At 38.7% G+C, this 25,841-nt stretch overlaps 1 protein-coding gene across 2 annotated transcripts in view; it reads left to right on the top strand.

Annotated features, from left to right (window-relative positions):
* The window catches only part of LOC131045354 (serine/threonine-protein kinase haspin homolog), a 99,014-nt gene extending 74,347 nt beyond the window's left edge, over positions 1-24,667 (top strand). For both annotated transcript variants that reach the window (XM_057978943.2, XM_057978944.2), the window contains 10 exons: positions 7,669-7,792; positions 7,936-8,051; positions 8,206-8,317; positions 8,436-8,528; positions 8,640-8,701; positions 8,862-8,992; positions 23,428-23,498; positions 23,856-23,908; positions 24,010-24,076; positions 24,166-24,667. In XM_057978943.2, the coding sequence (XP_057834926.2) occupies positions 7,669-7,792; positions 7,936-8,051; positions 8,206-8,317; positions 8,436-8,528; positions 8,640-8,701; positions 8,862-8,992; positions 23,428-23,498; positions 23,856-23,908; positions 24,010-24,076; positions 24,166-24,285 (949 nt within the window). In that variant the 3' untranslated portion in view covers positions 24,286-24,667. The remainder of the gene's footprint in view (positions 1-7,668; positions 7,793-7,935; positions 8,052-8,205; positions 8,318-8,435; positions 8,529-8,639; positions 8,702-8,861; positions 8,993-23,427; positions 23,499-23,855; positions 23,909-24,009; positions 24,077-24,165) is intronic.
* The last annotated feature ends 1,174 nt before the right edge of the window (positions 24,668-25,841 follow it).

Here is a 25,841-nt window from a genome sequence, read left to right as displayed (position 1 = left end):
CGGCATTTTATATTTCCGCGGGCCTTTGGTGGCTTCCATCGCACGGTGGCTCCACCGTCGGTGGTCCCACCGCACGATGGCGCCACCGTCGGTGGTTCCACCGCACGGTGGCGCCACCGTCGGTGGTCCCACCGCACGATGGTGCCACCGTCGGTGGTCCCACCGCACGGTGGCTCCACCGTCGGTGGTTCCATTTCTACTATTACCCGAATCTTGTCCGGGTCCGTTTTCAATCCTTCTCTACACACAATGTGTCCCAGCAATCTTCCCTGTGGTACCATGAATCTACATTTCTTCGGGTTGAGGGCCAACCGTGCCCTTCGACACCTTTCCAGGCATTCTCCAAGAGTTTTTAAGTGGATGTCCTGTTCGCTATAAATAGACCAATCATCCAGGAATGCTTTGAAGTTCCCCACTGACATCTTGTCGAAGATGTGCAAGATGATACGCTGAAAGATGGCAGGCGCGTTGCATAGACCGAAGGGCATTCGGTTGTATGCGTACACACCGTCCTCCACCACGAAAGTTGTTTTCAGCCTATCCTCCTCCGCGATGGATATCTGGTTGTAACCAGAGAATCCATCCATGAAGGAATAGATTTCATGTCCAGCTACTTCCTCCAAGATGCTGTCTGTGAAGGGTATGGGAAACGGGTCTTTAACAGTGACAGCGTTTAGGCACCGGAAGTCTACACAGATCCGGATCTGATTGGCCTCTTTCTTGAGGGAAATCACAATGGGGGACACCCATTCGCTTGTCTGTACTCTGAAGATTATGCCTGCTTCCAACATCCGCTCAATTTCGTCGTTCACCCGTACAGCATAATTTTTGTTCATTCGGTACAGCCGCTTCCTCACCGGCTGGGCTCCTGGTACCAACGTTATTCGGTGCACACATAGCTCTGGGGGCACGCCTTTCAAGTCCTTGTATGTCCATGCAAAGACATCCTTGTATTCCAGGAAAATTTTGAAGGCTGCGGCCTTCAACACTGGATTCCAATCATCTCCGACCAGGATGATCTTGGGGTCACTTGTCTCCCCGAGATTCATTTCCTTTAACGTGGCTTCCTGATACTTAATAGGCTCCCCCTTCAGGAATTGGTGTGCCGGCGCCTCATTCACTGCTGCCTCCCCTTTCTTATACTCGTCATATTCTGGGGGAAATATCTCTGGTTCTTCTTCGATGCTCAATACGTTGCACGATGGTGTAAATAGTTCATAATCTCCCATTTGCCAATGGAAGAGGCCATTCAAGGAGTCCCCATCGTCCCCTGAGCATGCCTCCAGTTCTAACACCCCTTCATCACTGGGCTCCATGCGGCATCTATTTCCACCCTCCGCTAACTGGTGTCCCTCGGACTCCGAGTCGGAGGAAGAGGCTAACTCCTCGCTCACCATTTGCGTACGGAGATCGATTACGTACTTCCTCCCGACGTTTTCCATAGAAAGGGTATTCCGCTTCCAGTTATGGTTCGCTTTGGCTGCAATGAGCCACCCGTGCCCCAGGATGGCGTCATATCCTTTCTGCTTTAAGGGGATTACCACAAAGTCCAACACGAATGGCTGCGTGCCGACCATCACCTGCTGGCCCATGAGGGTACCAATGGGTTTAATCCCATGTTGGTCTGCCCCTAGTAGGTTGAACGTAGGGGGCCACAACGTAGGCTTTCCCAACTTTTTCCAGGTCGCTTCTGGGAGTACATTTACTCCTGACCCTCCGTCCACAATCGTGTCTGTTAGGGTGGTCCCTAGTATACCCATTTCTACCACCGCCGGGTGGCGTCCGCTGTTGACTACCAACAACATGGGGTCGACCGCGGGGTTCGTGACCTCCCTAAACGCGGAGTTGGTTGTGGGGCGCACGACCTCCTCTGTTTTTACTTGTGGGGGTACAGAGTTTAAAATAGCCGTTTTTAGCTGCAGCATACTCTCCAGGAGGTCTTGAATTTTCACCGGTACCTCTACCTGCAAGATTTGCTGTAAGATTTCCTCTTCTCCCTTCGTCCGTGGTGGACTTGCTATCTGGTGACTGTTTTGTCCTTGTGCGGCCATTTCTTTTGTGATCTCGTCTCTGGCCTCCCGTACTCTCTCGGTCTCTGTGTGGGGATTTGGGTAGGCAATCTTTTTAGCCTGCACCCTTGTGATTGCCAATACTTCTGCCTTCGTAGGTTCTATGTTTAGAAGGTGTACACCAGGCTTCGGGCAATTTGCGTCCTCGTGGTCGCCTGGCCCGCACCATCGGCAGAGGTGTTGAGTGTTGGCTTCCTTCGTACAATCGCGGGCGAAGTGTCCCCACTGATTGCAGGCCCTACATTGAATCATCGGTCGGCCCTTGGCATCGTACTGGATCCGGTTTTTATTGTTGTTATTGTTATTGTTTCTTCTGCTGCCGCCGCGTCTATTATCCCGGTATCCTCCAAATGATGCCATTGTGTTAGTTTGCTGGCCCGTACTCGCTGGTGCGGATGTTGTGGCCTGCTCTGTGAACAACACCTGGTTCAGGTTTCGGGTTTTCATATTGTATGGGCACTCCTTGGTGGAGTGTCCCATCATTTGGCAAATCTCACAGAATGCCTTCTTCGGGCAAGTACCCTTTGTGTGTCCATCACTCCTGCAGTCCGTACACCATACTTCAGTTTCTTCCGTCTTACTTGTACTCCCTTTCATGGCCTTGAATTCTCTCAGCATTTGTTCCATGTCCTTCTGGAGCGTGTGTACCTTTTTACCCGATCCGCTACTGCTACTGCTCTCTCCGTCAGAATCTTCATCATCGTCAGATGAATATCTATTACTCTTCTTCTTCCTTGATGTTTTGTATTCGCTTTCTAGATCCATCGCCCTGTTATAGGCGTCGTCGTATGATGTTGGGGGTACAATCTTCATTTTTTTCCGTAGGGAGGATTTCAATCCTTCCACGAACCATCGTTTTTTTAAGCCCTCAGCAGGCTGGCTCTCCATTTTACCCAAGAGTTCTTTCAATCTCCTGCTGTATGCCCGTACTGTCTCCTTAGTACCTTGCTTGGTACTATATATCTCTATCACAATTTCGTTGTCATCACGAAGCAACCGGAACTCCTCCGTGAATTCCTTTTGTAGGGTTGCCCATGTGGCCACTTTTTGCTTATCTATATCGGAGTACCAATCTATGGCGACTCCACGTAACGTGGCTGGGAACTGCTGTACCCAGTCATCGTGGTCTGTTACTCCATTGGTGGACCAAATGGTTTCACATGTACGGCAGTGCCGTAAGGGGTCTTCCTTGCCGTCCCCTGTGAACTTTGGTAACTTTTGTTTGCTCGCCATCCCTGGTCGTCTTCCTGGAGGCGGTTGTGTTTGTGTCTGTGGCTGTGTCTGTGGTTGTGTCTGTGGCCCTGCACTGCTACCTCCGGTAGTGTTGGTGGTGTGTCCTGGAGGTACGGTGTTTTGCCTGTCGCGTGTGGCACCTACACCCGTACTGTTGCCCTCCCCTGTGTTCTGACACGCTCCTACTCCTGCTTCCCGTTGGTGATCTTCACTCCGTGGCGTGAGGGATAAGTTCCTAAACTGATCCCGAGTCTCCTCGACTAGACTTCGCCGTAACCTTGTTTCTTCTAAAAATTCTTCGTGGCTCTGCGTCCTACGATGATCTGGCGACGCGTAGAAATTTGTGTCGGCCTCTGCACCTTCCGTGACACCTCCTTGGTTCCCCTCGGGCCCCCCTTCGGCAGGTCGTCCTTCAGCAAGTTGCCTCAGCCTCCGTCTACGTTCTACTTGCTGCTTCAGAATCAAAGCCCTCTGCGCGGCTCCCACTTGTTCGTTTCCGGTTTTCTATTTCTATCTTTATTCAAGAGGTTTGGCATTAATTGTCGCACATTTCCATAACTCTCAATTCTTTAATCAAAACATGTCTTTATTAATTCATCTGCTCAAGTACAACTCGTGTCAATGACACTTTTATTTGAAAATAAGAAGTTCACAGTTCAATTCCCTCCTGGCCTGTCGCCATCTCTTTCCGTGTCTTGTCGGCTGTTTTCTTCGTAGCGTTGCAGGATTTGTTGTCGTCGCTCTTCCTGGGCAATCTCCTCCAGGCGGGCCTGTTGTGCCAGCGATGCCTGTGCAAGCAACCGGGGGAGGTGGTTCATCAACCTGTTTACTGCCGGGCTAACCTCCAGCGCTGTCCACACGACACTTGGTGGAATTTTTGCCTTCGCTGCTTCTCGTCGAACGTATGTCTGAATGGCCACCTGGAGCAAAATCGAGAATTCTCGTGTTGCCGTGTCTTCTCCTGTGTACAGTTCTGTCTGCGCATCGTCGGCCTCCGGGTTCACCTCACCAACGGGTAGGCCCATTGTGTCTGTGCGCCATCCGTGTCTTCCGTTCCCGAGTTCGTCTAGGCAGCGGCGCCAAATGTTTGCCCTCTCGGGTGAATAACCTAAGACATAAAGGACATAACGCAGAATAAAGCCGTAAATATCAGACAAGTGTAACAGATGTTCTATTCCCCATAAGTGTATTTTACAAGTTACATTCCGGAGTATAAAAGGGTACCGAGGGGGTGCGAGCGCCAACCGTTGCACCGCAACTTCCACCCCTCGGTTGCCAACTAACCAAAACAATTACACATAATTAACTAATGTTATTCCCGTGTACAATAATGCCGCCAACAGTGTCTTAGTTTTCTAAGGATGAAGTATCACTTTGAGCACATACACTTCAAGAAGTGCAATAGATTGTCAGTGTAGAGGTTGAATGATGTTGTGTATGTTCATTACAACCTTCGGCTTCACCATCACACTAGAGGAGGTTGATCCACAATTTGATTGGATCATTGAGATTGAGGATCCTATCTTTAGTGACGAGGACCTCGATTGGGTTGATCGGGTGGATAGAGAGGCAAAGGCAATGGCAATGCTAGAGGAGGAGGATAGAGAATGAGAAAACACCTTGGATGCTGGTGTGGGTGTTATTGAGACATATGTAGATATCATGGTTGCATCATCATCTAGGACCTATCTTAGATGCCCACATAGGAAGGCCGAGTGATGCAACTCCTTTGAGCCCCTTCTAGCTTTTGTTTTGATATTTGTTTGGAATTTTTGATGCCATGGATTTCATGTTCCATGAATTTTGTATACATTTGACAATATTTATATATCTAAATATGTTATTTTCTTTAGCTGAAATTTGTATTTATACTTATGTAATTGATATATAGTTATACTTGTGTATGTTATCAAAGTGGATTCTATTTGATGAGATTATTGTGTCATTAACGTTTATTTATTAAGGGGTGCATGAAACAAGTTTTAAATCCTTAAAAATCTTTGAATTTCTTGGATTTTTTAATTTCTTGAGTCTTTGCTAATGCATTGAGTTTGCGTGCCGAGAGTGAGTCTGAGAAAAATATCAGCTTGCTGAGTCCAAGGTGAGTTTGAGTCTTGTAACATTGGTATCAACATCTCCAATGGGAAATTAGTAATTGGAGAAATTCTTACCAAAGCAAAGAATAAAAAGATTGCTTGCTGAAATGATGCAGCACAATGCAGAAGGAACCAGATTGACACCTCATTAGAGAAATCATCCCAAAGAAAACACATCACAACGGATCCAGCTGCAACAAGGCACTGAAAAAGCCACAAAGAACATGCTTTATTGTGACTGAATTGTTGGATCAGCTTTATTGTGACTGAGTTGTTGGATATGTGTTGTACACTTTCATCATAGTTTGCAAACTAGAACTCAAAGAGTAGTTAACAAGCCAAAAATTTCTTACTTGGCAACTTAAAAAACACCTAAATTTTGAAAACAACTTAAATTTAATGCAAAATGCAGCTGCAAAATGTATCAAATGAGTTTGTTGGGGGGTTTGGGGGCAATGTTCATTGCGGGCTCAAGGGGTTGTGCCCATTGTGAGGGTTTGGGGGCATCACAAGTCAAGTCGTTGGACTTGTTGAGTACATGATGATTTTTTTCTATAACTTGGAAAACTTGGCATTGAAACCTCTACGAGTAAACCTTACAAATACTTGTCATCTGAAAAAATTCACCAGTATTTAGTGAGTTTACATGGTATACACACCCCCATATCAAGTGGGTCCTAGGGTTGTGCCCCTACTAGGGAATATGGGGGTTAATATTGCTTAATGGTTTCCTACAGTGAGGTGCCTCTAAATACCCACATATGAATCGGGGTTGAAGAAAAATGAGAAATATCTTATTATACTGTAAATGGTTGTTTCAATAAAGTCTAAGTTACCGGGTTCGCCTCTGGGCCCCGTGGTACGGGTCCGGGTTCGACCGGGTCCGTGGTACGGGTCCGGTTCGACCTGGGTTCGACCAGGGTTCGAAAAACCTAGAGTGGGTTCGACCCTAGTCGAACCCAATCGAACCCGGGGTCGAACCCAGTCAAACCTAGGCGGACCCAGTTGAACCTGGGCGGCTAGGCGGCCCGTAAAGTTAAAAAACAATGCAAATTTAATTTTTTTTTCAATTCCGCCTTGTAAAAAGTGAAAGTTATAACCTTAAAAGCAGAAAATTAGACGTCTTAAAAAAACAAAAAACTGATGCACGCCATGGAGTTCCGTGTGGGTTTGAAGGTTGTGATTTGGTGTTGGCGGCGGGGGCGCTGCCCCTCGACCCCGCCCTGTACCGCGACAGGGAGCGCGCCCTGGGTGCTGCCCCGGGACCTTGCGAGGGGCACTGCCCCTCGACCCCGCAAGGGGTCTGCTCCTTGACCCCGCTGGGGGCGCTGCCCCCAGACCCCCGCAAGGGGCGCGGCCCCTTGACCCCGTTGGGGGCGCTGCCCCCAGACCCCCGCAAGGGGCGCTGCCCCTTGACCCCGTTGGGGGTGTTGCCGGCAAAATCCAGGTCCTCAGTTTGAAAAATTAAACTTGGATGTTCTTAGTTTGAATCCATTTAATGATCAAACTTTAAATTGTTGAAAGTTGAAACAATGATACTTGAATATTTTATCATTTTGATATTAGACTTGATGTATATGATGCTGTTATGGTATGATCATGATGCTACGATTACAAGTTTATGTTGGTTTTGTTGTTTATATGATGCTATGTGACATGCTAATCTTAATTCATGCTTATAGGTTGCATACATATATAATTTACATGTTTTTGTACTAACGAACCCAAACGAACCCAAACCCCTTTTCAAAATTTTGCCGTACCGGCGTACCGGGTTCTTCGAACCCGAACCCGAACCGGTAACTTAGAATAAAGTATTTGAGTGCTTTTTTTGCAAGTTTTTTTTTTCGTTGAAATGTTTCCTGAGAAAATAACCATGTTATATTGTTTTCTTTCTATTGTATTTAAGAAACTGTTAGTATTCCTTCTCCTGCATAAGTTTACCTGTATCATTATCTCTTGATGAATGAAAGTACATTTCTAAAACACTAACTTCGTTATGTTCATTTATAATGACTTTCCTTAACCTGCTCTATTTGATATAGGCTGATAAAGTCTATGCTTATTGTCAATAATGGCATTGTTTTGCTTCCAAATGCAAGCAGTTTTGTTCTTAAGTTGTAACTGCCATTATTGTGTGTTTGCTTTTTGCTATTTGAGGACTGGTGCAATTATTTTAATATGCTCTTTCTTTGATATAATTCTCTTTCAAGTGAAAAAAGGATATTTTTTTCACTTAAACTTCCTCATATAAGTATCTTTTGGAACAGTGATGCAAACAATATTATTAAAATTGGCGAAGGGACATTTGGAGAAGCTTTCAAAGGAGGTGGAAATGTATTTAAAATTGTACCGTTCGATGGAGACTTTTTGGTGAATGGAGAAGCCCAGAAAGTATGTAACAGAGTTGTGTACAATCCTCTTAAGTTATATTTTTCTTGGCATCTGATATGATCATTTTTCTGCCAAGGCATTGGTTCCTAAATGTTTTGGAATTTATTTGTTACTTTATGTGTGAATATGTTCATTTTATGCAGACTTGTGCTGAACTTGTTACTGAGGTATCACTTTCCAAAACACTGAATTGTCTACGTAGTGCACAAGACAGGACTGCTAACAATAATACTTGTATGAACTTCATAGAAACAAAAGCGTAAGTTCTGTGGTAGGATATAGTTACTAATGCTGTTTCGTGCTGCCTAGGATAATTCAGCAGTGGACATATTTAGAAAATCATTATTGCTATTTCATATGTTTTTTTTTCTACTATGTACTCAAAACAACTCTGAAGATGACAAATTTTCCAGAATAAGGGTTTGTGAAGGTACATATGATGCTTTTCTAGTGAATGCATGGGAGGATTGGGATGAAAAGCACACATCAGAAAATGACCATCCTATGGCATTTCCTGAAAAGCAGGTCAAAGTTCTTTATTTTTCCTTCTATTTTCTGTTTAAAATATGGATTACGAGACTGTAGTGTACAGGATGTCATCCTAGTAGAAAATAGTTTTGATTCTCAACAAATTGTGGTTCAGTTGTATGCAACATTCATTTTAGCAGATGGAGGGCAGGACCTCGAGAGTTTTGTGCTTTTAGACTTTGATGAAGCTCGAAGCTTGCTGATGCAGGTTATTATATTTAATTTCTTTACAAAGATTTTCTTGAAAAGTACATTGATTTCTCTATTCCAAACAATATTAATTTGAGATATGTATTGGTCCTTGGCTTGTTTCTCTTAGGTAACAAGTTCTCTAGCTATAGCAGAAGCAGCTTGCGAGTTTGAACACAGAGATTTGCACTGGTCCCCTCATTGCCCCTTTGTACTTGTAGCTGTGTTATGATGTACATATAGTTTTCAGTACAATCAGTTGTGTGCAATCTCTTACTAAATTGTTCAAGATTAAAGACTTGTGCATCCTCACTAACATTCTTGTACATGGTTATTCTTTCTGGTTTTGCAGGGGTAATATTCTTCTAAATCGGGACCAAAGGAAGACAATAGAATTCATTCTCCAAGGGAAAAGAATGGAAGCACAAACCTTTGGCTTGACAATAGCCATTATTGACTTCACATTGTCTAGAATCAATACAGGTGATTTCTATTTCTATAATGATTTGTTGTGAAAACTTAAATCAGATAAAATGCAACTAAGTAGCATTGTTAAGATCACCTATTGAAACTTGTGCAATGAGTAAAAGGTTATATTATCTCATTTCCATGCTTGCTTTCTTCTCCTTTTTACCAGACATGAGAGAAATAAATATTCCTGGCTACTATACTTACCATGGACTTGGGTTTTTATTGTTGCCTATCCACAAAATCTCTTCCAATTATGTTAAAGCAGCTGCAAAATTTTAGACGATCATTCTCTTCATTAGGTTAAGGCATTAAAGTGGTTCCTTCATTCTCTCTTTCCATAAGTAATGATATTTAGTACACTATAGACACTATGGCCCATGATTATGAAAGCTTGAGACAAGGCTGTAAAAAGTTTGAGAGAATGGCCCACATGATTGAATGATCATGACAGGTAGGAATACTTCTTGGAACAACAGCTATCCTCAAAATTTTGATAAAAAATGGGCACTAAGATGTTGTGATATTATTTTATGATCATCCACAAGAACAGGAAGGAAAGCGTGGTGATTAATGCACTTTCAAAAACAAAACACACAAAGGCACAAGTTTATGCCATTTCAATACTAAAAGCAGATTGGGTGGAACAGGCAAGATTTGAATGGCAGCAAGATCAGGATACTTGGCATCTCGTTCGACAAGAATGGCAAGATTCGAGTATCTCTTATAAATTTTTATGGAAAGATGATTCCCTCTGGAACAATGATAGGCTATATTTTTCTAAGAAGTCTGTCGTCAAGAATAATGTCCTTTTATAAGTTACATGCATCTCTCATTGGTGGGCAATCAGACTTGACAAAAACATGGCATAGGATTAGCAGGATTTGTTTGAAAGGAATGAAAGGACACGTGCAGAAATTTTTAGTTGAATGCTTGGTGTATTTGTAACACAAAGGTGAGATGGTCAAAATATGTGGTCTTTTGCAGCACTTATGCATACCCAGCCAAGTATAAGAGGAAATTTCCTTGAATTTTATATCTGAGTTGTTAAAAGCTGATGAAAAAATAATCATTATAGCTCTGGTTGATGGGCTCACAAAGTATTCCCATTTTTTATTCTTTATCTCATCCTTTCTTAGCAATGAGAGTGGCAGCAACATTCATGCCCACAATTGGGGTTGACCCCGCAAAGTGATGGTTGTCACAAGCCCTGTTGATAGGGCGGTCCCATGTTTGATTCTCGTCCTTTGTTTATTTTGGTGGATACAGGTTTGGGGGTGGTGCGAGACAGTGCGTTGGTGCTACGGTGGTGTTGTGGCAGGTTGCACGATGGATGGGTGAACATCTGGAGGTCTCGTGTGGCTGTAGGCAGCGAACGAGAGGATTGCTGCCATGACGGAATAAAGTTGTGAGGAAGGCGAAGGAGATAGCGGCAGAAAAATAGCCGAAGGAAGAGAGACAGCAGAGAAGGCACGAAGGGATAAGGAGGAGCAGAGGGAGAAGGTGTAGAGGATAATGGGAGTAGAGGTGGCACAAAGAGATAAGGGGAGCGGAGGAAGCTTGGAGAAATAGGGGGAGGGTAGGAGATGGGTTGATGGAGAGAGGAGACAAGTGACAGAGGAGAGGAGAAGAGAGGAGAGGAGAGGAGACATGAGACGGCGTGAGGAGATAGGCTGACAAAGGAGAGAAGACATGAGACGGAGTAGAGGGGACAGGGTGACAGAAGCGTGGAGATAGGAGACAGGGTGACAAAGCGGAATAGAGGAGAGGAGACGAAGAGGAAAAACGAGGATAAAAAGGAATGTCATGAAGTGTTAATGCCTTGATATGATCTTGGGGATGGGGTCCCCCATTGTGGCCGCACTGGTTCAAAGCTCCAATCAAAAGCGATTACCGACCAAAAAAAAAAAACATTCATGCCCACAATTGAAAAACTATATGATATTGGTAGATCTATTGTGACCTTTGCTGCTTTGCTTTTGATAAGTAGTCCCAACTAGTTGACTGATTTCCATTGGTAGAATGGAGTTACAACACTTGCTTCCATTCCTATTCCAAAATGTTCCCTTTTATGACATTTCATGGCTATCAATCACCATACATTACATCATTCATGAGAATGAAACTGAAGGTTTTTGGTGTTGAGGATCGCATTTAACACCATTGAGAAATACTATAGTGGCTGAAGTGTAACCTCTCTATGGCAGCAGCACAAGAAAGATAACAAATTGGAACCCAAGTGTTATGGATCTTATAAGGTTTTAGAGAGGATACTAAGTGTGGCGTAAAAATTGGAATTAGCGTTGTTTGCAACATTACACCCACACTTTTGTGTGTCATGTTTGAATAAATGTATGGGTAGGAAGATTCCAATTTAAACACTATCAAAATGCAGATGAAGAAGGATTGTATTAACACTTGCTAACCAGGATCAAATGGCTGAGCTCTTTAGATATTATAGAATCCTTATCAAGTAGAATAACCTGCACAAGGAAGATGTTGCATGGGAAGAGAAATGCTTCATTTAGAAGCATTTGTAGCTGGTTTGCATTCAAGAGAATGCCTGTTTGAAGGGAGTGGTATGTTACATCCTTAGTCAATTATGTGGATTTAGTTGTGGTGCATAGGACATTTGACTTGGTCATTTGATAATTTCTAGTCTTATTATATGTAAGAGAAGTTGACCTGCTTGGAAACTTGGGTGTCGCAAAACTGTTTGGCTTCATGTTTGTCTTTTGCTGTTCTTATACTGCTCTAGGAGATAACCCACTCCAAGTGGCTATGCTTTTGGAGTTAATATTTAGTTTAATTGTCATTTATTTCTCTCGTATAGCGTGTATTTGCTTATTTATTGTATATCTTGTTCACATTTAACTGCAAATCCCTCTTTCAATGGTAACACAACATCAAAGTATTATATATAATTTGATTAATGATCACTTGGAGCCAATCGTAATCAACACAAGAACATCTGAAATGGACAAATCCAATTCAATCTATAAAGGCTTGAATCACCAATACAAGAATTGAAAGGGTCAATTCAACTGCAACATGAAATAGTTCAAAAAACCTTATGCAAACCCCAAACGATCTTCAAATTTTTGGGACAACAACTACAAACCATTTGAACTCAAGAAAGGAGCTACTAAGATCATCTAGGCAAAAGAACAACTATGCTTTGAACAAATGAATGAGATACTAGGTTAGAAACTAGTGGGGTCAAGAAGAAACCAAATTCTTGTCTTAAGCTATGAGAAAGAACTCATAAGAGGTGATACTGCTAGTACCAACATAACTATTTAGTTCATTCCAAAAGAAGCAAAGTGTACACAAGTAGATTTCAATGTCCTAGAAACAATAATCAATCTGTACGAAAGAAAGAAGTACATATAAGATCACCAACCTTTGATCCACAATGAGGGAGGGGTTGAGAGACAATAGTAGTTGCCAATTGAAGATAGTATTGCGTGACAATTGGAACACACTTTACAGGCTAAGACACTCATGTGCCAAAGAATGTGGGTCAAAGATCACGTGGTAGACCAAGGGAGATATGTGTTGGCACAGGGGAGGACCCTAGTATGTTGATGGAAAATGCTAACGTGGATGGATGCCAATGTATACCTTTGAATGACCATTATTCAGATGATCAAGGGATTATAGATATAAGCTAAGTCACCAGGTTCGGCCGAATTTCAACCTTGAAGTTCGAAATTCGCCGAATTTGAAATATTCTACAAAAACCTTAAAAAATTCGATTAAAAATTTAGGGTAACCGAAAACCGTTTTTTTATCTTGCGTTTTAGGGTTTGGTTGAACGGATTTCCATTGCTATTGTAGTCACGGGAGTTGCCAGTTGCGGGAGTTGCCAATCGCGGGAATTGCCAGTCGCGGGAATTGCCAGTCGCAAGAGTTGGCAGTCGCGGCCCACGGGAGTCGCCATTGCTACCCGACGTTGCCAACCGCCATGGAAGTTGCAGTCACGGCCCACGGGAGTTGCCCGACTTGCACGGGTAGGCTTCCGCTTATCCTCTTTTTAAAAAATAATAATTTAGGTTTAATAATTAAATACTATTAAACAATAGTATAATTAATATTTTTTAGGTTTATTATTATATTATATAATATTATAAAATACACATAATTGATGATATACATTTATATATTTATAATATTTATTTATAATGTTTGTATTGTTATTGAATATTATTATTAAATAATTTATAATTTTATATTAATAGTTTTTAATTTTATATTATATATTTTTTTATTTTTTTTATTTTTTTTAGGTTTAATAATATATTAATATTATTATTATTTTATACAATATGATTTTACAAAATACACATAATACACATTTATTTATTTATAATATTTATTTATAATGTTTATTTATAAATTTATTACATATGGCGAATTTAATTCGAATTTTATACATTTCGAATTTTTTCCACATCGAACTTCATTCGAATTTCAAAGCTGTCGAACTTCGAATTCGAATTCGAACCTGGTGACTTAGGATATAGGAGAGAATTTAGGTGAGGAATGTTAACGAGGCAACACAATGAGAGAGCAATTAGACAATTACGGGTCCAAGGTGGATGTAGTTGGTTGCAAAATGGAGTGAAGGATTGGATAGACAAATGGATATCATTTATTATCATTGTAATGTAACATTATACAATACCTGTATCATGATCTCAAGGGGTTGATGTACTTTCACTGCAGCATATGTATTCTATCCCCAATTATTATTATAATTTTTGTTGTCTAAGTGTCTTTTTGGAATGGGAGTGAAACCTACATTTTGTAGATGGGATTTTTGGTGTTCCATACACTTCAAATGAGACTCTTAGGAAACAACTCTATCCTTCAGTGGATGATAGTACGTAACAAGCATAAACTAGCATCTATGAATTACAACATTGAATCTGAAAATTAACACTTGAGAATTTAGCTAGCATTTTTTTTTTGAAAGTATAAATCACACTAATTCAAGATTGATTTGCATGAGCATAACAAAATAAGAAACATAACTGATACATTTACTAAATAATAATTCAAGAGAGGTTTAGTGCTTATAGTTTCTTGGATTCATCCCGAACCTTTAGATAATCTTTACAATGCTAATAAGAGGGAAAGTATCATTAGGGTGCTTTTCCGCCCAACCACAGACTTAATAGCCCCGCGTGCCACTTCCAACTAGAAAGGCCCGACCCTTCGCAGGGAAGAAATAGATGTTGGATCTAATGCCATCTGAGACCGGTGTTTGACCCTACACAACCCTAGTCGATCACGCACCATAGGCAACTTCTAACTAGTATGACCTCTTATTGGGTTGCATATCTGGACCAAATGAACTGATTGACGCATACACTTTGTAGCGTCACCTTGGCCAAAAGTTTTTAATAAGCAACGGCATGTCAATGCGTGTAGTCACTGTTCTTCACCCTACTTGGCTAGACCAAAAACTAGTGAAGATTTCCAAGCCATCAAGTCTGTCTCTTATGCTAAGTGCATACTGACTCCTTTGAGGCTTACTAGGCTTACTCATATGTTTAGACTCAAGAAAACATATTGGTCAATAAGCTCTTGGTTAATAATCATTCTTTATGGATTAACCTTTCATTTGTTCATTTACTTAGTTGATCTTATCTGCTGATTCCATACTTGTGCTCACGAGTTAGCATCTTGCTCCCTCATGTTCATAGGTGTGAAATCTCAGTTTGATAACTATGCTGAATTATCTATTTCTCATAAATGTGTTTCAAATTCCTCATCAGGTTAAAGTAATTTTCAATTAGCAGTAGTTATGGGTAATTTCAATTTTGCAGCAGTCATAAATCTCTATATAGATTATTTTGATTAAAGGATTTCATAGCTGAAATTTGATTATTTATCAAACTAAACCAAGTCCAATTTTGTCAAGCATGTCTCTGTTTCTAACCTAGCTATGTTTTCCAGTTCAGACTTATCTCTGTTTCTGGCTTCCTCTATAAGCCGTAGTATTTCTGAATAAAATGATGCTTGAATTCAATGTTTTCCATTCTAAATAGCATGGCATTTGTTCCATTTAAAAGACAATGAACAATGCACAAAACCTTAAACTTAAGCTTTTTAGGTATATTATCGTATTTTAGGTCTATTATCTAAGTCGTCTTGGCTAATTCACAGTTGCATTTATTCCAAATTCCCATCTCATGTTTAAAACTTCCAACTAGAAAGAGTTTGCAGTGCATATCGACTAAAAATAAGGGACATCTTTCTTGTATTTACTATGCATTGGCATTATAAAATTCTTTACAAGCAGAACAAAACCAAAGTACGTAACTTGGAAGTGTGTTTGGCAAATTGGTGGTGAAGAACCCTTCTTTCTGGCTGGAGAGCTACGCCTCTTTCCTCAGCTGGCAACGATAGAATATGTGCTTAGCCTTTCTAAGTTTCTTCCACTGAAAATAAGCTCAGAGCTACTTTTCTTTTCTATTTTTTTATCGAATGATGCCAACAGAATACAGTGTGTTTCAAACTAAAACCACCCTCCATAATATATCTACGGATTCCAAATTACTCTCCAATTAATAGATTGAAATCAGTTATGTGCATTACGAACTGTTTCAAGCCAATCTCGCTTCATTAGCACTGAATTTCATTTCTTTCACCGGATTCTCATTTCATTTTGCTGTATTCCTGATCCCTTATTGTATGAAGGGCGGTGATAACATATTTGGCTTTTAAAGAGTGCTGCTTTATACCTTATTCACATCACAGCTAAGAACCGATGATTCTTATTATGCTTGCATTTTAACTTTATTTCAAAGTTTGCAATGTTGATATCATTCAAACTTATCAACATAAGAAAAAGTCCACTCAAGTCGTGGCATAGTTATATTGCTATACATACATGTTTATATGTGGATAATTAGAGCCATATATATATATATATATATATATATATATATATATACATGTATACATATTGTATGTGTACATACATACATGCACACATATATATATATACATTTATACATACATATATATATATATACATATATATGTATTTATGTATACATATATATAGGTACGTATATGTGTGCTAACTATTATATAGCATTACACACACACACACACACACACACACACACACACACACATATATATATATAATTACATTTCCACATTACTCACACGTAGTCATGTATGTATTCATTTTATCATATGAATCATTAAGATTTAAAACAAAGGATCATAATTATTTGTTCGAGTGTTTTAAATTTATAATTTACTTAAAAAGAATAACGTAGTCTACGACAAGGATGAAACAACCCTAGCCAATAGATTGACCATCTAGGGTTTACCAGGATAGACACTGAGCAGAAGACACAATACCCTAACTCATCATAACAAGTCTAAAAATTACAGGGTAGGGTTCCAGATAGTATTAGGTCCTTCATCTATTACTGATGATACTTTCCCTCTCTTTTCGGAGGATGACGATTTCCCTGCATCCACTAGGTCAAAACCATGTAGTTAGTCCAGAATCTTATTATAACTCTAGCATTTGCATACATGATAACAATTAACTCATATAAATATAATGATTTAAAACCAAATCATTTGCATTTGCATTGCGAATCACTATTCAACAATATAAAGCAACATGTATTAGTGCATTTAAACATTATCAAATATTAGGGCACAAATGGAATGTAACATATAGGCTAGTGCAGTTAGTATCTAATGTTGGTTGATTGAGTCTAAGTGTTGATGTTGAGAATTAGGGGTGAACGGTAGAAGTTTGGTGGAGAGTATTTAAGGATCGTAGGGGCTACATCAAATGTAGAGTGTTGAGCTAACAATCAATGTGTGTTGCCATGGCTTGCAAAGGACAAGGGAGACACAAGAGTGTTGAACACAGAATTGTAAAAATTGGTTAGCATGGGATGGCAAAAGGGGGTTGTAAGTGGAGGACTGTGGAGTAATGTAAATTATGATAGGTGGATTGGAAGATGGATAATTAGAGACCATGTTTTCCATTGGTCTTATTGTGTTGCAAAAGAGGATGTGAATTTATGTACGTAAGTGAGAAATAATTGACAAAGAAAAACAATGACAATTGCTTTGAAAATGGAATTTTTGTAGGGAAGAACGTAGAATTGTACTACAAGTTTGACCCTAATTGGAATTGTGATAGTTGGTTAGCTGAATGAAGTTACAAATGAGTTTAAAATATTGTTATGTATCATCAAATTTTAGCTGAAGGCAAAGTTGCCTTTCACAATTACCACAGATTTAGTGTAGAGATTTGTTTATTGATAGATTGGTGAGGCTAGTAAGAAGGGAAGTGAACCAAAAGTTCAACACAAAGAGATTGGCCCTTGAGGTAGTGTTGAGAGCAAAATTACACTTGAGACTAGAACACCGTAGCGTGAGTTTAAAGGTTGAAGATAGATCAATGGAATGTCAAAATAAATAAAATGATTGAGTGCACATAGTAGTTGACTATGCATAGTTGACAAGAGGTAGAGCAATGAGAAGTGTTGGATTGTTGACCAAAATAAGTATTTTTCAATTGTTAGGATGACACATTAGGAAGTAAGTTGTTTTTTTGTTGAAGAAAATCAAGAAAATGCCAGTGAATGAATAGTGTGACATATATGTATGTATGTATAGCTAAAAAACAGAATTAAGTTTAGAATGTCATAGACCAATGCATATTCTAAACAAAACCATTACAAATTTCAAATTTTGAACCATAACATGTTAATTTAAATTCAGTTTTCAATATCAAAAAGATCAAACTGGAATCTCAGGATAGATAAGTTTTGAGTTCACTAATCAGCACTGTAGGTCTTAAGAATATCATTTAGATCAAACTAGGATCACTAAACATTTTGGCATTGAAAAATGTAAACCCCAGATGTACCCATAGGAGATTTGTTTCAGAATCTGATTCTGGTAATGTTTCATACCCAGAATCGCTCGAAAAATCCCAAGATTTGGCAACTTAGAAATACACTTATTTTTAAGGATTAAAGACTTGATGATGCACCCTTTATTAACAAACTTTAAAGATACAATAAACTAATCAAATAGAATCTACTTTGATTAAATACTCAAGTACACATTGATCACATGAGTATAAAACAAGATTTTAGCAGAAGGAAACAACATTATTTGATATATAAATATTGTCAAGTGTTAAAGGTGTACAAAACTCATCGATTATGATATGCATGGCATAAAGAACACATATGGAGTCAGAAAGGAGCTTGTATCCCTCGGCCCAACATTACTAGCTCTATTTGGAGTAATGCACTTGTATCTTAGACAAGTCTACAAATGCTACTACAACCTTAGGAGCATTGCATAGGATAAGGTTTGACTTAGCAAACTAGAAGTATAAATGTAACTTAATTACTAGGAATTTAATTGGGAAAAGGTCAAAAAATAAAAAAATGTTGCTATTCCATTCATCATGGCCCAAATCTTTATTCTCTCTTTTTTTTCCATTCTTATAAAGTAGAGTAGGGATTTGGGAGTAGTGCCCCTTGTGGGGGTCTAGGGCCAATGCCCCCAGCGGGGTTGAGGGGTAGTACCATGGTGCAACCATTTTTCATAACTTAATCACTTTTAGCCACTCTGTGGATGCCCTTAAAAAAATACTTTATTTTTATGCTTTTATGTTTAAGCATTTTCCATTTTAATGGTTTTTTCCTAGTTGTCTTAGACTCGGTTGAGACTTAGGAACTTGGGTCATGTGTCCTTGGGCCTCATTTTGAATTGCTTGCCTTAGGATATGTCGGGTTTGAGTGGGTCTTGTAGCACTAGCTGGGAAAAATATAATGAAGTTGTAGTTTGATGCAAAGACAATGAAGAAGTGACCTTTTTGGATGAATTTGAATTTTATTTTTCAGGTTAGTGAGGAGATTGACAAGATATTATAGATAGGGGCAATCTATGATCCATATAGTTTGGGCAGCTATGTCATGCTTCAATATATTGCTTATGTATTCTAAAGTGAGATGCTACTAACTTACTTTACATGCACTATCAATTCTAGTGGCTAACTATGACATGCAATGAAGTACTTGAATAGAAACTTCTAAAATGTGGAGTAACTTGTCAGGTTTGAGGGAGTCTTGTAACACTAGTTAGGAAAAATAAAATGAAGTTGTAGTTTGATGCAAAGACAAGGAAGAAGTGACCTTTTTGGATGAATTTGAATTTCATTTCCTAGGTCAGTGAGGAGATTGATAAGATATTATAGATAGGGACAATCTATGATCCATATAGTCAGGGCAGCTATGTCATGCTTCAGTATATTGCTTATGGATTCTTAAGTGAGGTGCTACTAACTTCCTTTGCATGCACTATCAATTCTAGTGGCTACCTCTGATATGGAATGAAGTACTTGAATAGAAACTTCTAAACTGCGGAAACTTGTCGGGTTTGAGGGAGATTTGTAACACTAGTTGGGAAAAATAAAATGAAGTTGTAGTGTGATGCAAAGCCAAGGAAGAAATGACCTTTTTGGATGAATTTGAATATCATTTCCTAGACCAGTGAGGAGATTGACAAGATATTATAGATAGGGATAATCTATGATCCATGTAGTCAGGGAAGCTATGTCATGCTTCATTATATTGCTTATGGATTCTAAAGTGAGATGCCACTAACTTTCTTTGCATGCATTGTCAATTCTAGTGACTACCTATGACATGCAATAAAGTACTTGAATAGAAACTTCTAAAATGCGGAATAACTTGCTTCACACACACAATAATGTGTAACACTAGTTTACTTTGGAGAAACTGTCAATAGAGCAAAAAGCTCCAAAAACATTGAGTTATTTGCTTCATGCCTCTTATCTATTGTCATATATGTTTACAATGTCTCAATAGGACTTCCATACATCCATAGACTATCTTGAAATGTTTCATGAGCTACAACCCTATTCTTACGAGTTGAAAATGAAGGACAATACCTTCAATGTAGGATTTGTTGCCCACAAGCAATAGTTCAAAGTTTGTTGCATCAATCCCAATGAATTAGCATGCAACCTCTATGAAAATGTGATACCCCAAGGGATGTTTTGCCACACTTAGCAACATTTTCTACATTTTATTTTTACCCTCTTTACTAATTAGTACCTAACCAATCAACTTCATGGATTAGACTCTTTATTAACCACCTAGATCTGCATAGTTCTAGCAATTGTGCCACTTGCAACATGGCTGCGATCATACTTTTTATCTACCTCTTGTTTGTAGTAAGGCTCCAAGTTTTGCTCAAGGATTTACCCATGGCTCTAGCAATTTTGGCAACGAGGTCCAACAAAACTCAACTATGGATGGCTTTCATTATTAGCTAGCGTAGCTCTATCTAACACTCGTAGATCTCCTTTGCATGACTCCAACTATAATCCAACTAGCGATACGACTTTGTTCACGCTTTGACAACATAGGGCAACAATAACATTGCCTAGCCAAGAGGAACAATCTCCAAGATTTTTGCATAACCTCCAATTGTTTGAATTGCTATTGATTTACCTTCTATTAACCAGTGGCAACCCAGGACATGTGAAACACCATTGTTGGAACATCCACGAGACCTAGCTAGATAAATGGATTGCCAAGGAATTGATAACAACCTCTGTCTAATGCCTACTAGATTTTGACATAATTTCCATAACATAGGGTTAAGTGAATAGACTTGATTTGGAGGAATAAAATGGTCCGCCAAGAATGATGTTTGTTGACCAAATGCCATCCATCATGGGAGGACACAACAAACATGATCAATTATGAAATTTAAAGATTGCCTAAAGGGACACAATTGCTCTCATCATACTCTAATTCATTCTAGCACAAAGATTGTTTGCATAGTAAAAAGGAATACTTACATAGCAAGAGAAAAACTTCATGCAACGACTATGAACCACTTATGTAGGAGTGTAGGTACTTTGCACAATAACAAGTTTCTTGTGCAACAACTAATTTCTTGATGTACAATAACTAGGATAAATTGCACAAAAACAAAGATAGGTTGTGTAGTGGCTAGAATTGTATTGTGCAACAACTAAGGTAGGTTGTGCAATAACTAGAAATTGATTTCAATAGGAAACCCTCTAGATTCAAACTTGTCAAAGACATTTTCAGATCACACCTTCCACACCTGAGGGATTTTGGGGACCTAAAGCTGTTAGACCAAAAACTAAAATCTAGAATTCCTAGAGTTGTCCATCAAACTAAGAGAAGCCTATCCAAGTCTTATAATTATTGTAGTTTGATTTCATGGCATCAACAAGCCTTGCTTAGGTGGTTGATGAACTCTACTACACTTGTATCAATTGTCTTTCGGAAGGAATACAATTGCAACTCTTTTATAACAACCCTCTAATGAATAGAAACCACCATGGGATGTGATATTCTCATTCTAACGCTCCTAATTGGTTTGCAACCATTTGATGAAGAGCATGATCAAATAGGATCATTGTGCTTAGCTTAAGTTTTGAACCTTGAATCCTTGTGCAATGGGGTAGAAAGGGTTTTTATTGCATTAGTCCCAATGGCTAAATATGCAACTCTCTTTGAATTCTGTTTCGTTCATCTTGCTTGGACAACTCAAGTTTGCATGGTCCAATAAACTTATGAATTCTTCAACACCTGTGCATTGGATCTGATTTTGGCACTTGCTTTGGCTCTGGCTCTGGCTCTTGGTTCTTGTGTTGGATTTCCACTCTTTGCTTTGGCATTTGAAACCTTTGTATGCTTTTTCTTTTTCTTTATATTGCGGTTTGCAGGTAATAAATAAAGTTTGCGGACTAATGGATGTTGGCAAATCAAGCACTATGAAAAAACATGCTTTGTACCATTTCTCTGCAATTTCAAAGAAGAAATGGCTCTTATACCACTTGATCCATGAACTTGGGGCAGCTATGTTGCACTCTAGTACACCACTTATGGATTCTAAAATGAGACTCTCCTAACTACCTTTGCATGCCTTTAACCACCTCTAATGGCTGCCTATTACATAGATAATAAAGGACTTAAATCATAGTTTCGACACTCGCCTGAACTCGGCAAGTCTCGAGCCGAGTGACCTTGGGCGAGTTCTAGAGGCCCGAAATTTGGTTTGTCTAAGTCTAGAGCGAGATTCACCAAGACTCGGAACTCGCGGACTTGGCTCGGACCCAGCAAGTCCCGATGCCCAAACTCAGCCATAGTCAATTTTGTTTTAAATCTAAAAAATAACAAAAATAGACTTTTTTTTGACATTTTTTTCAAAAAAATAAACCCATCAAAAAACCCTAAAAGCATCATTTCGCCTAATACAAAGATCATTTTGCTCTCTTCATTGTCTCTTTTTCTCTAAATTTTTTTTTCTGGGGCATAGGCCCTAAATCCCCACTTCCAACCCATGGGGAAACACAAGTGCTTCTATTGTTGGTTTTTTCTCACATCTAACACCTTGTGCAGCTTATCATTGCTACCCCTCAAACCTATTAGCGTTTCCACTCCCAAAACCCCACTAGTTAGTGGGACCTACCTTAGATTCCTTCGTAGGAGGGTTGCAAGCTCCTTTGAGCCATAAACTTCTAGTTATTGTTTTGATATTTGTTTGGAACATTTGATTTCATAGATTTCATATTCCATGAGTTTTGTATACATTTGACAATATTTAAATATCTAAGTGTGCTATTTCCTTCAACTATAATTTGTGTTTTTAATTATGTGATCGATGTATACTTGTGTATGTGATCAAATTAGCTTCTACTTGATGATGTTATTGTGTCTTTAAGGTTTATTTAATAATGTGCATGAAACAAGATTTAAATTTTTAAAATTTTCTAAATTTCTTGGGGTTTTCACTTGTCGAGTCTGCGCTGAGTTTTTTTTTGCTGAGTCTTGAGTCTTGAGTCGAGTCACCCTCGCTGAGTCTGCATCGAGTCCGAGTCTCGTTTCCATGGTTATGAGGTATCCACAAGGATTCAATTGCAATTTTTATGCAATTAGATTTCTTCCAAAACATTTTAATATTATTAGAGTTTTAATCAAAGCTTTTTTTTAAAAGGCTATGGTGTGCAGGGGAACATTAGAGGCCTTTTGGCCTCTATGCAATGCAATGTACAGGCACATATTATATCTAGATCATGAAAATCTCAATCATTCACACTTTAACCGCTTGATAGCTGATTGAATTTTCTTTGCTTCATTGTGAACTTCTGTTTTATTCCTACATTCAAATGTTATAATGCACTAAGTAATTGTTCAATGCCAGTGTAACTATACTAATGTTTGATCTTTGCTGAAGATGTCAGAACTGATAAATGAAAGTAGAAGATAAAGGAGAGAAAATTTCATGCATAGCACAGGTTTACATGCAGTTTAGTCATTAAATATTTTCTAAATCATACTGTCGTTAAGTCTCACTGTGCTTTTTAACCACAGGAAATCAAGTTCTATATTTTGACTTATCATCAGACCCTGCTTTGTTTGAGGGTCCAAAACGAAACACACAGGTATGGTTGCAGCTGGAGCTTTTGAATTTCAAATTTGATTTAAGAAAGCACTGATTTGGGCTCCTAGTAACATTCAATCCCATGTACATATGATAAGTTCTTTTGCGCTAGTAATTTTTACCATTTTAATTTGTTGTGGTGTGGCTCTCTATTGTTATCTTGTGGTTTGGTTGATCTACAAGTTATTAACCACTGGCATATCCCCATGGTGGGATCTTTGTTCCGTATTAGTACTCTCCTATGGAATGTATTACAAATACCTAACTGATTTCCATTTCAATGCACGGAACATGAATGTCATAAATTCAAAAAATATTTCATTTTTTTTTGGTAACTAACAGTTTCATTAAATTTCAGTCTGAAACATATCGGAGGATGTTGAATGTGACTAAGGGAAATTGGGAGGGAAGGTAAATTCTAAATAGTATAAAAAGCATCATTTGAAGACTAGATTTTTCATATATTTCTTATGGATCATTCTAATCTTCCAAACTCTATAACTCATTCACAGGTATCCTAAAACGAATTCCTTGTGGCTTCACTATATAGCAGACACTTTGCTCACCAAGAAAGTTTTTGTGAGTTGCTCTTAAGCTCCTTGTCTCAACTTCTTAGTTCACAGGCTTTACTTGTGTAATACTAAGACGGAATTTGTTTGTGGTGCCAGAGATGTTCTCCAAAAGATAAACGATCTCTGCAAGCTTTTAGGAAACGGTTACTCATGTATGATTCAGCAGAAGCTGCTCTCTCGGATGCCTTCTTTGATGGAATGTGGGTTGAAAATTGATTTAACAAACATTTAAGAAAAGTCAATATTATCTACAGATTGTAGATTTGTACACTTTTTCCCAAGACAAATTATCAGAGCAATGATGGTGAGATGAGTTTTAAGAGGCAACTCTAAAGCAATTGTGTCATCTTAGGGTTGTAAACATATAGTCGATCAAGAGGTTTGATCGATCGTGCCATTTTACAATATTGTAAAACATTTAGGGGAGAGGGCCCTATACGTGTGCATCCTAGCTTCACGCTTTTCAATTATCTATCTGGGTATTTCAAAGTACTCTCAATTATGTACATCAGTTGGTTTCTCAAGTTTCCTATTTTAAAAATTGTTTTTAAGTCCACATGGTCAAATATGATGCTACATCAGCATGCATTTTTGTGAAGGTGTCTAAAATGGTCCCAAATTGTGATAAGACTGATATGTGTGCCATAAATCATGTTTACTTGTGTGCTGATGTGACATCACATGATTGATTACTTTTTGAATTTCAGAGGTACTTTTTTGGAGATAAACATTGACATGACATTTTTAGTGCACCACTATTGGACCCATTTTGTCTACATGCTATAGCATGTATTGGTACCCCTATTACCTACTTATCCCTCTGCTCTAGCTTAAGATGTTTTAAATTTTGTGCAAGACAAGTACCATTATTCCGCTTTGTAAGATAACGAAATGTGTTGCAATGTAAGGAAAACTTTGAACTAGTAGAGCTTTGTAGCTAGGTTGTCACAATTCATTGACATCCCATATATATTGACGAGACATTAGAAATACAATGACTACAGCAATAGATCATATAAAGAAACAAAATATTTACCAAGAGATTACACAGCTGGTCTTCATAAATAAAGTTTGATTAAATTGTTGGACCTATTGTGCTCTGTCTATTTTCCTTTCTGGGGTATCATGTGTATCGTATTTTGGATGGTCCTTGTGGAACTATGGAAATTTTAGATTGTGGATCCCAAAGTGGAGGGTTCTATTCTCTAGTGTTAGAATGTTTGCACTCTAAATGGCGAGGTCATATTATCCAATGGAAACTATTATAATGGTAAGTTCTATTCCTAGGCAGACTTAACATATTTTACTGGTATTTAATGTTCCACGTAATTTATATTGGTAGATAAGTTCGAAGATTTAAAGTTCACACTTAATTAATAAAAGATATATACAAGGATTTAAAGCTTATGTGAGTATTAAAAAATATTGGTTGTGACGAATACTTTGTTTGTGAGGCAATATTAAATATAATTTTATTTTTGATTTTGATTTAATGTATTATTTGGTTTTTAGGGTAAATTAGTGAGCTGGTTTTTAAAGTAGTTAGTAATTCAAGTGCATTCTACATAAATAATTTGGCTTTGTTTCTTTTTAATGGAGAAATAATGTCAAGGAATTATTTTTGACATAAGAAGCTACACATAAAGTGGGGGCTATATGGTCTCCTCTTCTCTTTATTCTAGTAGTGAATCTTTACATATATACCTAACATGGCCTAATAATTGGGACTTATTTCTACCTTTCATTTCTCCTAAGTTGCACTTATGGGGGGT

The sequence above is a fragment of the Cryptomeria japonica genome, chromosome 8 (genome assembly GCF_030272615.1).
Source record: "Cryptomeria japonica chromosome 8, Sugi_1.0, whole genome shotgun sequence".
Lineage (NCBI taxonomy): Eukaryota > Viridiplantae > Streptophyta > Pinopsida > Cupressales > Cupressaceae > Cryptomeria > Cryptomeria japonica.
This window is presented reverse-complemented; position numbering and strand designations above follow the sequence as displayed.